This window comes from Podarcis gaigeae (genome assembly GCF_964106915.1).
Source record: "Podarcis gaigeae genome assembly, chromosome: 4".
Taxonomy (NCBI): Eukaryota; Metazoa; Chordata; class Lepidosauria; order Squamata; family Lacertidae; genus Podarcis; species Podarcis gaigeae.
In genome coordinates this window covers 4,522,865-4,537,320 of record NC_139677.1, presented here as the reverse complement: position 1 = coordinate 4,537,320, position 14,456 = coordinate 4,522,865, and the positions used below count along the sequence as shown (strand labels likewise).

Genomic DNA, 14,456 nt, shown 5'->3' with positions numbered 1-14,456 from the left:
CCCTCCTTGAAATAGGTGACAGTGAGGCTTCCAAATATGTTTGCTTTCTGATTGGTTGGCATCCATCTGTCTCAGGAGACAATGGAGGCAAACATCTTTGGTGGTGAAGGCAAACTGTTACGGTTGCAGTGCCTGCTGTGGCTGTAGAGACTGATATGGGAGAGACATGTTTTGTTGCAGCAGGAGCAGATGAAGGCATCCATTTGTCCTAATGGAGGTGTACCATGGCATTTCTTCTCTCTGCACTCCTCCCAACAGTCATTCCTCCTCTAGTCACTGCTATGGATACATGACCTGACTGTCTGTCTCCAGGCACTGCGGTCATCTGCCAGGGATGACCACATGGTGGGTCTGAGGATGCCAGCCTTCAAGTCACGTTTGCTACAGGTTAACATAAAAGAAGTTGAAGAATGAGAAATACAAGCAAACAGAAACAGGAAACTTATTTCCTTTTCTCTGATGCAGTTCCCACCTCATACTAGCAATTTAAATAGTAACACTTTTTTTGCAAAATGGTTTGCATTTCTAATTAAGAACCACAGATTATACTTCAGGTGCCTGAAGGTCTTTTGTTAAAGCTCAGTGTATTTTACAAGCTGAACCTATGCAGTCAGAAGCAATACTGAGTTAAATTGAGTTTACTTCCAGGAAACTAAGCATGTCATGCTGATCTTAATAAATTGGAAATTATGCTATGTTTTGCCATCTCTCTCTCTCTCTCTCTGTGTGTGTGTGTGTGTTTGTGTTTGTGTTTGTGTATGTCTCTCCTTGAGGACATTGGTCTCATGATGAGACCCATTCACTTCAAAATTTACAATGTGGTGGTACTATAAGACCCCTACTCAAATTCAAGGTTGTCCAATCCCAGATATGTATGAACACGTTGTGGTCACTTAGGGGTACATGGTAGCAGCAGCGCCTAGTTGCCCCACACATTTGGGGGGCCGGCTGCATCATGTGACACATCACGTGATGTCACGTGACATGTCCCACCGCTGGCGCTTGCACGCTGGGTGAGGAATGGGGAGAGCGGAGCTGCTCCATGCTAGGCCTCCTTCTCCGCATGCGGCATCAGGCAGGGAGGAGGAGGAGGCAGAGAGCGGAGCCCAGCTGCTGTGCTCCACCTGCTTCTCCCCATGGCATGCACTGGGCCAGGGTGGGACACGCGGAGGTCGATCTTTGCCCTCGCTCATCCCAGCCCCCTCCTGGCTCCTGGATGGGGGCTGGGGTGCACAGAGGGTGCCCAGAGGCAGCAGGGGATGTCAGCCCCCTCAATATTGGCAGGGGCTGAGCCCCATGCTTCAAAATATTTAGGGGGCTTGAACCCCTGGCACCCCTATTCCCGGTGCTGGTGCATGGTAGAAAACCTGGATTCCTCTCCAAGCATACACTCAGAGTGCTATAGCCAACCTGGCTTTCTGATATGCATGGCCTATACATGATGGCATCTTTCAATATGTGTCTGCCTGGTTATTCAATATGTCTCTTATCTAATCATTCAATATATGTCTGACCAGGGCCAGATTTAGGTTTGATGAGGCCCTAAGCTACTGAAGGTAATGGGGCCCTTTATATGTCCAGCTGTTCTTTGCCAACAACAAATTGTTGCTGTTTTTTGTGTTGAATATATGCTATATGGTAATTTATGGACCCAATAGGTATCTAAAGCCATTTGCACATAACAAAATATGTAGTTTATCAAAGTAATTGTTGAACTGAAATACAATTAAGAAATATATTAATTGTGAAATAATTATTAATACATAATGTTGCTGTATGTAGATTTTATTTTATTTGTTTTTTATCTCATATTTTGGAAATATGCGTCCAGGTTTTTTTGCCTTCAAATTTTTGGGGGGCCCCCAAGAGAGTGAGGCCCTAAGCTAGAGCTTTTTTTAGCTTATATGTAAATCCGTGTCAGACTCATACCCCACTTCAGATATGATTGGGACAGACCACATTTAAGTTTGGCTCTGTATAATCAACCTCCCTGGACTCCTTTGGGAGGAAAGGCAGGAAAGAAATGTGATAAATAAATTAATTTTAACAAACACGTGTCCCAACGCACTTGGAAGGTGCATTTTTCATGGGCAGCTAGACCTCTGACGTGCAGACACCACGGCAAGGCCAAGTGTGAAACATGCCAGTGGCGTAGCGTGGGTTGTGAGCACCCGGGGCAAGGCAAGTAATTTGCGCCCCCTAACCCATGGATTTGCGCCCCCGAACCGTGGATTTGCGCCCCCTAACCCTAACTCCCAGATGTTGCGCCCTGTGCGGCCGGCCACCCCTGCACCCCCACGCTATGCCACTGAAACATGCTAAAGGCGGAAGAGCTCGTTCTCCGAGGACAGGTTGGGCACAGACCAGGGGCATTACCATGATATTGGGGGAGGGGGGCGCAGGCTTTTGTTAGAGGGGGCAGAACCTCGAATTTGTATTGATTTGTACTGATGCTGTTCCCCCCCCCCGCCCCCTTGGTCACGTCCATGGCACAAATCCCCTTCTTCTTCCCTACAACTGTTCCACGGAATTGCTCCATGCCGGAGATACGGGGCTGAACAAGGGACCTGCGACCCAGCCCCGCTCAGGTTGGAGCGCACGAGTCGGAAAGCAACCAAGCAGGGCTAGCAAGGCAAGCGAAGAAGGGGATCAGGGGTACCAACGAATAAAATACTGGGGGTGGCCAGGTAAGCGCCACCCCACATAATCGATCGCAAGAAGCAGCACGCCCGCACCAAGTGAATGGCAACATCCATCAACTTGCGGGGGGGGCAGCCCCTTGCAATATTTGGGGGGGCTCCCATGCCTGGGATGCAACGGGGCTCCTTTCTTCCTCTTCTTCCCTCCCCCGCCCCCGTTTTGAGGGCTCTCCAAGAATTAAGAGGCCCCGCTCCAGATGCCCGGAGCCCGAAGCCTCCTCTCGCTGGACCAGGATTGCCCTCGAGCGCATCCACACGTGGACCTCGTCTCCTGGCGCGCTCCTTTCATCCGAAGTCGCTAAGGCAAGCGGGTGGCTATTGGCGACGGCAGATCGCCCCGTCTCCCGCTCCTTCCTTTGGGGCTCCTCTCTTCGCCGTCTTGGGTTCCGCCCGGAAAGCTTCGAAGAAAGAAGCGGAGGGAGGAGAAGCCGCTCAAACCTCCGCCCCGCCGCGCTCCGCAGCCGGAGACTCCCGAGGCGGCTCGGGAGCGAGTGCCAGCCGGACTCGGAAAGATCGCCGCCCAGGCTGCGGAGCGCGGCGGGCAGAGGCTGCGCTGGCAAGCGGCGCAGCAGGCGAAGCGGAGCGCCCGCCGCCCGCCAGGGGTTAATTGAGCGCCCTGCGAGGCGATTGGCTGGAGTCCGGGAGGTATTTGCATGAGCGCCAGAGCCGGCGCGGGAGGGAGGGCGGGAGGGAGGGCGCCTCTCCCCGTTTCTCTTCCCCTCCCTCCCTCCCTCCCTTCCCGGCGCGGGGACCCTCCATGCCCGCATTTGGAATGAGCAGCCGAGGGAATGAGAGGCGGCGCGGCTCGCCCCCGGCCCTAGGATCCCGCTGGCTCCCGGCGAAGAGGCACCGGCCGCTGGCTATGGGGCAGCGATCCAGCCCTGGGAGCAGCACAAGCGCCACGCAGAGGAACCTGCCGGTACGCTAAGCGGGGGGGGGGGAGGAAGGGGGGTCTGGAGGCTGCCCTGCTTGTCTGTCTGCACTTCCTTGGGATCGTTTTCGAGGAAAGGTGCGCAAGATCGGACGCTTCGAGCCGAAGTCGGGCGGGAGCGAGCAAGGAAACTTCGCCCGTGGCGGGGAAGCGGCGCGACAAATGTAGCACTTTAGGAGTGTAGAAATGATGGTAAAAGGGGGTGGGAGGCGCTGGAGCAGGTGTCAAAAGAGAGGCGGCAGAAGCAACAGTTTCAGGAGGCAAGGCTGCTAGTTCTGCAGCTGTCTTTTAACGGCGCGATCCTGTAGCTATCCAGAGTAAGTCACGATGGTTTTGAGAGGAGGATTGATAACAACAGCTCAAGGCTGCAATCCTGTGCATTTATTTGCGAGGTGGTGATGCAGCAGGATCCTATTATGCTGATTTACTTAGAAGTGTGCGCGCGCTGGGCAGACACCCTCAGCGAGCCCTTCTTGAGAGTCAGCGGGCATACAATCAGAGCTGTGCATGAGAAAAAGCAGATGAGGCCAGGAGGACCACTGTGTGTGCTCAAAGGAACTCAGAAAGGATCCCCCCCCCCCTTTCACTGAGTCCTCAAATTAAGGTCTGCAAGCTCCAAGAAGTGTGACAGTTCTAACAGAGAATGAAAGGGACCATGTGTGACAAAATTCTTCCAGTATTGTGGCTTTAAAAGGGAGCGAGGAGGATGCACATGTGTGGCCATTCCTAGTCACACATACTTGCTTATTTCAGTGGATCTTATTCTCGAGAAATTGTTCTTTGGGTTGAAGACACGTTTGTTGAACTTCAGGGGAAGGACCCATGAAGTCAAAGCAGCAGTGGCTAACATTTCTGTCAGTGCACAGTAAGCTGCGATGAGCTGTGGCTGCATATGGTTTTGTGTCATCTCCCAGTGGGGAAGGTGAAAGGGTTAATTTGTGGCAAAGGCATCTTAGATGACCATATCTGGCAAAGGACAGCCGTTCCTAGATCGGCTGGACAAACGGAGCCAACTCTATTACTAATCTGAAGAAGAGAGGATGGTACCTGCAGTCTTGCATAATCAAAAGCAATGTTTTTATATATATACAGTATATTGTATTTTTCACTTCTATATATATATATATATATATATATATATGGAAGTGAAAAATACAAAATTAAACAGTGATGCATTTTATGCAGAGAACGATGGTTTATGCTTTTGTTCCTAGATGGCTGCCCACTGTTTTGTTTTCACTCACAATCTGTTTATGGCTTGACAAAAATGCTAATACATTTGAGATAGTGAGGAAACTGAAGATGAAGTTTAAATATGCTTCTGTTTCTCCCACCCTTTATGGCATTGTATAGTGATCTAGACCGCAGCATCAGGATTTATAGGCACAAACATATGTGGTTTTGAGCATATGCATATACTGCTTCTTTTTAACGAATTCTTTATGACTGTTTTATTGAGGAAACTAATAGTTAAGGGTAAACGGGATGACAACTCTTCATTTATTGATGGTGAGTTTAGTGACTTCATGTTTCAGGGCTGGTGGTTGTGTGCAACAGAAGGAGATGTTGATCTATTTAGACTGAAGACTGGCACTAAGTATTGGGAGGGTGTAGAGGTCAAAAATATGAGGCAGGTGGAAAATTTTCAGGAGGATGTACTCAGATGGTGGATTTGTTAATTCGGTAGGAATTCTGAAGATAATGGTCCAATGCAAGGTCTTGCACAGAAAGACCTCTTTTGGGGGGCAAAATGGAGAGGGGGTGATTAAACTGATGCTCTCATATGGACATGCCATTTGCTAACCTCACGTGCATCTCTTTCCTCAGAACTTATTCATTTTCCTACTCTTCCTTGGACCTTTCAACTGCTTTGCAAGCTATAGTCGTGCCACTGAACTTTTCTACAGCATCAATGAAGGGCTGCCCTCCGGGTTCCTGATCGGGAATCTAGCCCAGGATTTACAGGTCCAGGCAACATCAGAGGGAGAGGGAGAGGCCACAGTAGAGGGGAAGCAGCAGCCTCAGCAATGGGGGAAAACCCCTCTCTCCTTCAGCCTTGCCTCCCAGGGATTAGGAGGTCAGTATGTGAACCTAGACAACCAGACTGGAGAACTGCGCACCTCCGCAAAGGAGATTGACCGGGAGGCGCTATGCACAGAGGATAATGTTGGCTCTAGTGTGGTTGCCTCCTCCTCCTCCTCCTCCCCAGTACCATCTTCTGAGTCGTGCTTGCTGTTGCTGGATGTTATGGTGTTGCCTCAGGAGTATTTCCGCCTTGTCAAGGTGAAGATTGCCATCCACGATGTCAATGACAATGCCCCGTGCTTTCCCATGCCACAGATCCACCTCTTTGTGCCTGAGAACTCACCAGTCAACACCCGTTTAGCTATAGAGCATCCGGCAGTTGACCCAGACATGGGGAGCAACGGGGTCCAGACATACCACCTGCAAGATGACTTTGGGGTTTTTACATTGGATGTGGAGGAAAATGAAAGTGGCGAAAGAACGCCTTACCTGATTGTCATGGGTGCCTTGGACAGAGAGGCCAGAGACAAATATATTACCCTCATAACTGCAGAGGATGGAGGAGTCCCTCCACTGGTGGGCAGTGCCACCCTCACTATTGGCATCAGTGACATCAACGACAACTGCCCACAGTTCAATGAGACCCAGATCAATGTCACAGTTTTTGGGAATTCTAGCATTGGGCTGCCCATAGCCTCTGTCCATGCTGTGGATGTGGATCAGGGAATCAATGCCGAGATCACATATTCCTACAGCCAGAAGGTTTCTCAGTCATCCCGCACTTTGTTTTACCTTGATGAAAGCACAGGTGTTATCAAGCTCTCCAAGAGGATTAATGGTGACACTCCTCGTCTCCATCGGTTGAGCGTATTAGCCAACGGTCCCGGTTGTATCCCTGCAGTGATCACTGTGTTAATATCCATCATCAAAGTCACAATGAGACCTCCTGAAGTGATTCCTCGTTTTATAGCTAATGAAGTAGAAGGGGTGGTTTACCTGAGGGAATTAGAGCCTGTTAACACACCGATAGCATTTTTTACCATAAAAGATCCAGACGAAAGATACAAAGTGGATTGCTATTTGGATGGTGACGGCCCATTCAGGTTGACACCATACAAACCATATCACAATGAGTACTTGCTGGAGACTACAAAACCATTGGATTATGAGGCTCAACAGTTCTATGAAGTATCAGTGATCGCATGGAATACTGAAGGATTCCATGTCAATAAAATAGTGAAAGTGCAGGTTCTGGATGATAATGACAATTCACCTGTTTTTTCTCAAACACTGATAGAATTATCAATTGAAGAAAATAATGTCCCCAAAGCTTTTTTGACCAAGCTACATGCAACCGATGCTGACAGTGGAGAAAGAGGGCAAGTGTCTTATTTCCTAGGGCCTGAAGCCCCTTCATATTTTGCTTTAGATAAAGTCACAGGAGTTTTGACAGTTTCCACCCAGCTGGACAGAGAAGAGAGAGAGAAATACCGCTACACAGTTAAAGCAGTAGATTCTGGAGTACCAGCCCGAGAATCAATAGCCACAGTTACCATCTCTGTACTGGATAAAAATGACAACAGTCCAAGATTTATCAACAAGGATTTTAGTTTTTTTGTGCCAGAGAATTTTCCAGGCTTTGGGGAAATTGGAGTTATAAGTGTCACGGATGCAGATATAGGGCAAAATGGCTGGGTAGCACTTTCTGTTGTAAATGGAAGTGACATCTTTGTTATAGACACCGGCAAAGGAGTGCTAAGAGCTAAGGTCTCTCTAGACAGGGAACAGCAGAGCTCATACATCTTATGGGTTGAAGCAGTCGATGGAGGTGATCCTGCCTTGTCCTCGACTGCAAAAATAACTGTCCTTTTGCTGGACATCAATGATAACCCACCCTTGGTCTTGTTTCCGCAGTCCAACATGTCTTACCTCCTAGTCCTCCCTTCTACTCTACCTGGATCTCCTATCACAGAAGTTTATGCTGTAGATAATGATACCGGCATGAATGCAGTCATAGCATACAGCATCATAGGGAGAAGAGGTCCCCGGCCAGACTCCTTTAAGATTGACCCCAAGACAGGCAACATCACTCTGGAGGAGTCACTAATGCAAAACGACTATGGCCTTTATCGGCTTCTTGTTAAGGTTAGTGATCATGGTTACCCAGAACCTCTGCATTCCACAGTTATGGTGAACCTCTTTGTCAATGACACTGTGAGCAACGAGAGCTACATTGAAAGCCTTTTAAGAAAGGAACCTGATATTAATGTCGAGGAAAAAGAACCACAAATCTCTATAGAACCCACACACAAAAGAGTAGAATCAGCATCTTGTATGCCTACCTTAGTGGTCTTGTCAGTAATAAGCTTGTGTTCAATAACATTGGTAACTGGAATGGGTATTTACATCTGCCTAAGGAGAGGAAGAAAGTACCATAGAGGAGACGAAACTTTGGAAGTACAAATCCCATTAAATGGAAGAATTGATCTTCATATGCTGGAGAAAAGGCCTGTGGAAATTTCCAATATCTGATGGCTTCAAATGGATAATCTCAACCAAAACCTAATAATTCTGAATAGTGATAAAGTTCCCAGATACAGGATTGTCAGCAGTAGCTACAATGGACTACTGATTTATAACTTATTATAATTGTAAATACTGTAGCTGTCTACAGCTTTTTTCAGTGAAAAGAAAAAGAAAATCAAATTCATTGTACAGCTTTTTTATGAAACCATAGTGCTAACAGCTCATAACTTGTCTGTGTAGACTTGGTCATCACAAGACCCACCCATAAATTAAGTCAGTATTCATAAAGTGAAAGGTAAGACAATGACAAATTCATTGTTAAATTCTTTTTCATTCCTAAGTCATTTTTTACCACAAGAGGGCAACATCTGCCATTCCTGTAAATGAGTCTGTTTAAAAGAAAATGAAAAGTATATTTTAAAACATTGTTTTTCTAAAGGGGAAAAATAAACAAAATAAAAGTATGGGTTTGAGGTATAATAATTATATGCCCTATTGTATATACAAGAAGTTGACAAGAAAATATGCACTGGTAAATCAAACAGAATGTTTTATTACCTCAGATGTTTAAATATATAAATCTCCCTCTATATAGGAACGGCATTAACAAGAAGTGCAATTTCTTGAGGGTACCCATTATCCCCTTGTGAGGTTATGGACAGAAATTAGATGTTCACTTTCACCTCAATATGGAGAACAAACATTATAAATTGCTTCAACAATATTTTGATCAGTATCTCTTGGAACAAATAAAAGAAATATGCCATCTGGGATGCAAATGAGTCCTGGTGTACACAGGGCAGAAAAGGGTTTCTGTTGCCAATTTCCCTGACATAACACTTCTTGAAACTTTTGGGATGCCTCTGGGCAAGATTTCCCCAAGCCTTCAAGAGGTTTGAGTACCTGCCACTAGAATCTAAAGTACCACAGCCTGTTCCTATGCATAGTTACCTGAGCTAAATGAGGCTTTCTCCTCAAGTAAGAGTGCACAAGGCTGTAGACTAAGTGCAGCAAAGTGCAGGAACAGTGAAATGCCAGTTATTTCTAAGGATTAATTTCTATTACGTGAGAGTAAGAGAGCCTGATAACCACTATGCCGACTCCATCAAGACTATCTGCATGTGGAAAATGGTTTCCATGCATGCATTGTCCTTATGGGCCCTGAACCTTAAATACAAAAAGATGTGACAGGGAGAAATTCTACATTCCGCTCATCCACTCACTACTAAACTGCTGATTCCAGACACCCCTCTTGCGCCAAATAGGTGAATAACAGTGTCAGAGGCAGAGCTTACAATCCTTCTCATCTACTGAGGCCTGCAGGAGAGATCCTTGTCTGCAGTTCCCACTGCCTGCAAATATCTCTGGACTGGGGCCCACGATCAATATCCCTCCATTTCAGAATATTATAGTTCCATCTACCACCACCCCAACTAATTTTGTTGTTGTTGATGTTGATCTAGTGATCCCTAGTTGTTGTTAATAATGCTTTGTAGTTTCAATGATCTATCAGTAGTATTCCATCACTTTGGTTGTATTTTATTTTTTTAAAAAAGCAATGTTTCTGAATTAGATATCTCATATTGAAACAAAAATTATTGGTCATATGAACCTTTGGTTTTTTAAAAAATTTGGGCTCTTGCTATTCTATCAATGGGTATTTTGTGTGAGAGAACAGCAGCTAATTACTGACTCTTGGCTCCCTTCCTTTTCATTAGCTTAGTCTTTTCGATCATGCCCATAACTTTCCTTCCTAAAGCCAGTGACATATCTTCCCAGAAATGACACCTGCCTGTCTCTGCAGCTACACAGCAGAGGGGTTATCAGCAATGCACACCTTTAACAATGATTACAAAAGCTGCAAAACTTTCATGCCAGATGTCTTCATCAAATCTAGCTGTGTAAAACAAGGCAAATGAGTGCTCTGCTTAGAACTGACACTTTTCTTGAGTTCTGACAATATGTCTGTACTGTACCAAAAGTGTTTATATGTCTGCAAATAAAACTCTATATTTTCATAATATTTATCTGTTATTTTATGGAACCTAGATGCCTGCCTACCTACACACTATGTGTGTGGATATGTATACATTAAAAAGGGGAAATATGTATCTCAGAGATGCTCGAAAGGATGAAAGTTTGTTATTATGTTAGCTCGACATGTTTACGTTCCAGGGAGCCTTTTCAGGGGCCCGCTCATCTGTTTCTTTATAGGTTCTCTTGAGTGGAAACATGTTGGGCCTCCACAACAGTGAACACTCAGCCTTTCCAGCATCTCTGAGATACACATCTCCTCCCTTTTTTTGTATTTACAGCCCTAGATGTTTCCTGTTTTCTCTCTTTCCATAAATATTATTTTCTTATACATCAGTCTGTGAAATCAAAGAGCTAGGTTTAGATAAACTGTAAGAATATTTACTATGGTCTTGGACAAATCAAGCAAAGAAAATATAAATATGCCGAAAACTGGATTTGTCAGTCACCTCTCTACACCACCCTACATGCTAGAGCTGTGGGGCGTATGAGTGCAGGATGACACTGAAACACCAGTAGGAATAGCAGCTGCTGGAGCAGCACAAGGTTTGGATGTTTCCAAGAGCCAGTGCACACATTCAGCTATGCCCCTTGATTTCCCATCACCTGAGAATGCAAATGAATTGATTCCAGTGAAAAGGAATTGTGTGCAAAATGAAGTGAGATCATTCAGAAGTTATCTCTGTAGTTTTTGACTCTGATGGTTCAGTTCACACATCTAAGTCACTGGTTTAGACTGCAGTTATGAAATGTTGAGCAATGGGCCTAAGTTCGATAGATTGCTCCTCGGTCCTTTTCAGTTCTATTATTCTACATGGGTCATGACATCAGTTGGTTATAAACGTCACATATGTTGACTGTGGGATAACTCTGTGTGCTGGGAGGCTTCCACGCAACTGGTTTTCCACTTGTTCAGGGTTCCAGCTTATGCAAAGCTCTACATTCATAGGTCTTGATATGTGGACTTTGGGGTTGAGGTCAGTGAACCACACCCAATAACAGAGCAGAGCGAGCAGCAAGGCTCTTTCAGTGCATAGAGCCCTCTTCACACATATAATGTGTAAAGGGAACTTTTCTAACTTGGCAATCCTAGATTCCCTTACTTGGGAATAAGGCTCACGCTGATCGGAGGAGCTTCCATGTAATTAGAATTGCACTGTTACTTGCAGCTCTGCATTGGGCGTCAGCATTGCCTTTGTTCCTTTTGTAGGTACTATTCAAGATGATCAACTGATCTTTAGCTAGTTTTCAATCCAGGGCAATGAGCTCTTACGCTAAAGAGAATGTTGGTAGGGCCTGCTATAGCCTGCATTGGGATACAGCTGTTCCTGGTATCAGCATTTGCACTCTCGGATGCTAGATGCTGGAGAGAGTGTTAAAATGCTGGAGGCCATCCACAATGCAAGTTTCAAACCAAGGGAACAAGGCATAGCAAAGTTGTGTCAAAGGAGGCACGATGCATTGGCTAAAATGGAGCAAAATGTGCAGATAAAGTGGATAGAAGCTGTCTCTAAAAGTTGGCATGCTTTTGTAAATAGTCTGCTGTGTGGTCTATGGGGGAACTGTGGGACTCAGGTGGTAGCTGGACTCCATCATCTCTCACCACCAGCCATGCTGCCTGCAGCTAATGGGAGTTGAAGTCCAACAACATCTGGAAGCCCAGAGGTTCCCCAGTCCTGGTCAACTGTGTTTGCTTCCCAGTGCTCCCTACCCTCTCCTAAATCCCATGGTTACAATGAGTTTATATGGCCACAAGGTACAGAGCTGCAGCATGCATGTCTTAGTAGTGATGTGGAAGTACCACCCTAAGTTGTACAGTTTAGACATTTCTCTGATGGTGACAGTGTGCTCAGTGCAAGCTCAGAGTCAATTGTATGATATTTTATTTCATAATCAGTTCTGTTAAGCAATGACTATTTCAGTTTACTTGGTCAACAATCCATAAACCTCCAATACAGCGCACAGTTATCAAGGCACCCCTAGTGAGAGGGAGGGTAAATTTTTCCCTTTAGAATGAGAGTATAACAGAACCAGTGAACAATCAGAAATAAATATTCAGACAATTTTGATTCAGAAATCTCTTTAATAATTGTTACCTATTTTTCTGTGATCTCAGGGTTGGAGTTTGCCATTAAAATTAAGATACAGAATTCAGCTGAGTTCTTCAAGTAGAGAGAAAATACTGGGGAGATAAAAAGGGGAAACTTAAATCCCTATAAAAATTGCAGTTCAGGAGAACATGGTCTAACTCTTCAACTGAACTTCTTTTGTAAGAAATCTCAGTTCCATGGCAGTCTAGTAAATCGATCTCATAACTGCTGATAGCAAAGCATTGAACCTAGCTGTGAAAATTATCTGCTCTGGGAATAGTTTGGTTAAAAATGGGCATGAGTACTGATGGGATGATGTTGTGCTAAATGGACATGACTACTAGACCTGCAAGGCAGCTCTTCTGTCAAATGTTCTTGCTGATTTTACCCGTGTTTTTCAAAGGTACACTTACATAAAGTGCTCGTCTCCTTTTAGGGGACTGTGCCATTTCTTACAGCACAGAAACATGTGAGAGAAGCAAGGGATCCTGTACTTTTTTGAGCCAAAGCAATAGCAGAAATGCTGTGCCTCAATGCAAGAGAACATGCTTGCAAAACCTCCCAGCTTTGATCCCTGGCATCTCCAGTTAAGGCTCAGAAAGACTCCAACCTGAAATCCCACAGAGCCACTGCAGCTGATGGAGACCAGGGGTAGCAAGTGTGCTCTTCTCCAAATATTGCTGGACTACAGCTTCCATCAGCTGCAGCCAGCACAGCCAATGGCCAGAGGGGAAAGGAGATGAAGCTCAACAACATCCAGGGAGCAGGGTGTTGACTGTCCCTGAAGCAGACAACACTGCATTAGATGGACCAGTGGTCTGACTCAGTAAAAGGCTGCTTCTGATGTTAGTGGAGTGAGACTCCTGCATCTGCAAAAATGGAGAATTGTGCTTATTCTATAGAAACAACAACAATAATAATTATATATCTGAAGGTGCAGGGGTTCTCTTCTGTAAAATACCAATCCAAAAGCAAACTTGGGTACACTAATGTTCAATCAAATCTGTTGGTAGTGTGAACATTGCACTTATCGCCAAGGTATAAGTTGATCAGACAGACTGCTTTGTCTGTGAGGCTGGGTTTTTGTTTTTTGTTTTGTTAATCTATACGAGTTAAGAAAAGCATTTACAGCAGTGCACTGGCAGGTCATGCAAACAATGGACATATTAATAATAATAATAATAATAATAATAATAATAATAATAATAATAATAATAACAACAACAACAACAACAACAACTATATTTATACTCCACCTTTTCCCCTGATGGGACTTAGGGTGGTTTACAGATAAAAACAAGAATTGTGGGGGAACTAGTTGCTTCTGTGCTGAATCAGGTTTCTAATATTTAGTTTCTTTAGAAAACTGAATCTCCTTTAAACAGTATTGGCAAATTTGTAACCCCATAAAAGTTACTCAGTTTGCATCAGCTGCAGCAATGATCAAAGTTAATGTTGTTAAATCAAATGTAGCATGTTGTTATGGTGATCTTTAACAGAGGAAGGTCATCGTGACTAGGTCTGCCTACTCATGTATAGTTCTTGCGTTGAATGTACTTTAACATTTTGTTTTGTTTTGATGTGGAAATTTATTATTGTGACCTTACTAAAAATAAACTGACTTTTTTCTAATGAAAAAGAGAGGTCCTGGGGCTCAGACTGCCTGGCAGCTCTACCCTCAAATCCTGAATTCTTGCTCCTTCACCTTACAAGTATTTATTTATTAGAATTCTATGCTGCCCTTCCTCCCAAAGGAGCTCAAGGCAGCAAATGCATCAGTGATAAAACAATAAAAATTGTTTCAAAACAATTTAAATAATCTAAAAATGATTTTAAAACAATTTAAATCATCTAAAAGACATGTAAAATAATAATGCACTCTCCCAGCTTAAAATTTCAATTGATTTCCATGCCAGGAACAGAAACTTTCAGCTATCAAATGCCTGAGTAAACAAGAATATTTTAAACTTCCTCTCAGAATTTAAGAATGGGGAAAACAGACACACCTCACTAAGGAGGGCATTCCACAAATGGGGAAACTGCAGCTGAGAAGGCTGTCTGATGGGTGAATGGCAACTGTGCCTCTCTGAATGATTTTAGGGCTGAGATGGTTTATTCTGGAGAAGGTCCTCTTATAGGTGCTTGAGTCCT

At 44.7% G+C, this 14,456-nt stretch overlaps 1 protein-coding gene across 1 annotated transcript; it reads left to right on the top strand.

The window, feature by feature from the left end:
* The first annotated feature begins 3,418 nt into the window (after positions 1 to 3,418).
* Positions 3,419 to 10,204, top strand: PCDH20 (protocadherin 20). Its single transcript, XM_083734889.1, has 2 exons — positions 3,419 to 3,618; positions 5,458 to 10,204. Exons 1-2 carry the CDS (start codon positions 3,457 to 3,459, stop codon positions 8,185 to 8,187), a joined length of 2,892 nt encoding a protein of 963 aa, XP_083591015.1. The 5' UTR covers positions 3,419 to 3,456; the 3' UTR covers positions 8,188 to 10,204.
* The last annotated feature ends 4,252 nt before the right edge of the window (positions 10,205 to 14,456 follow it).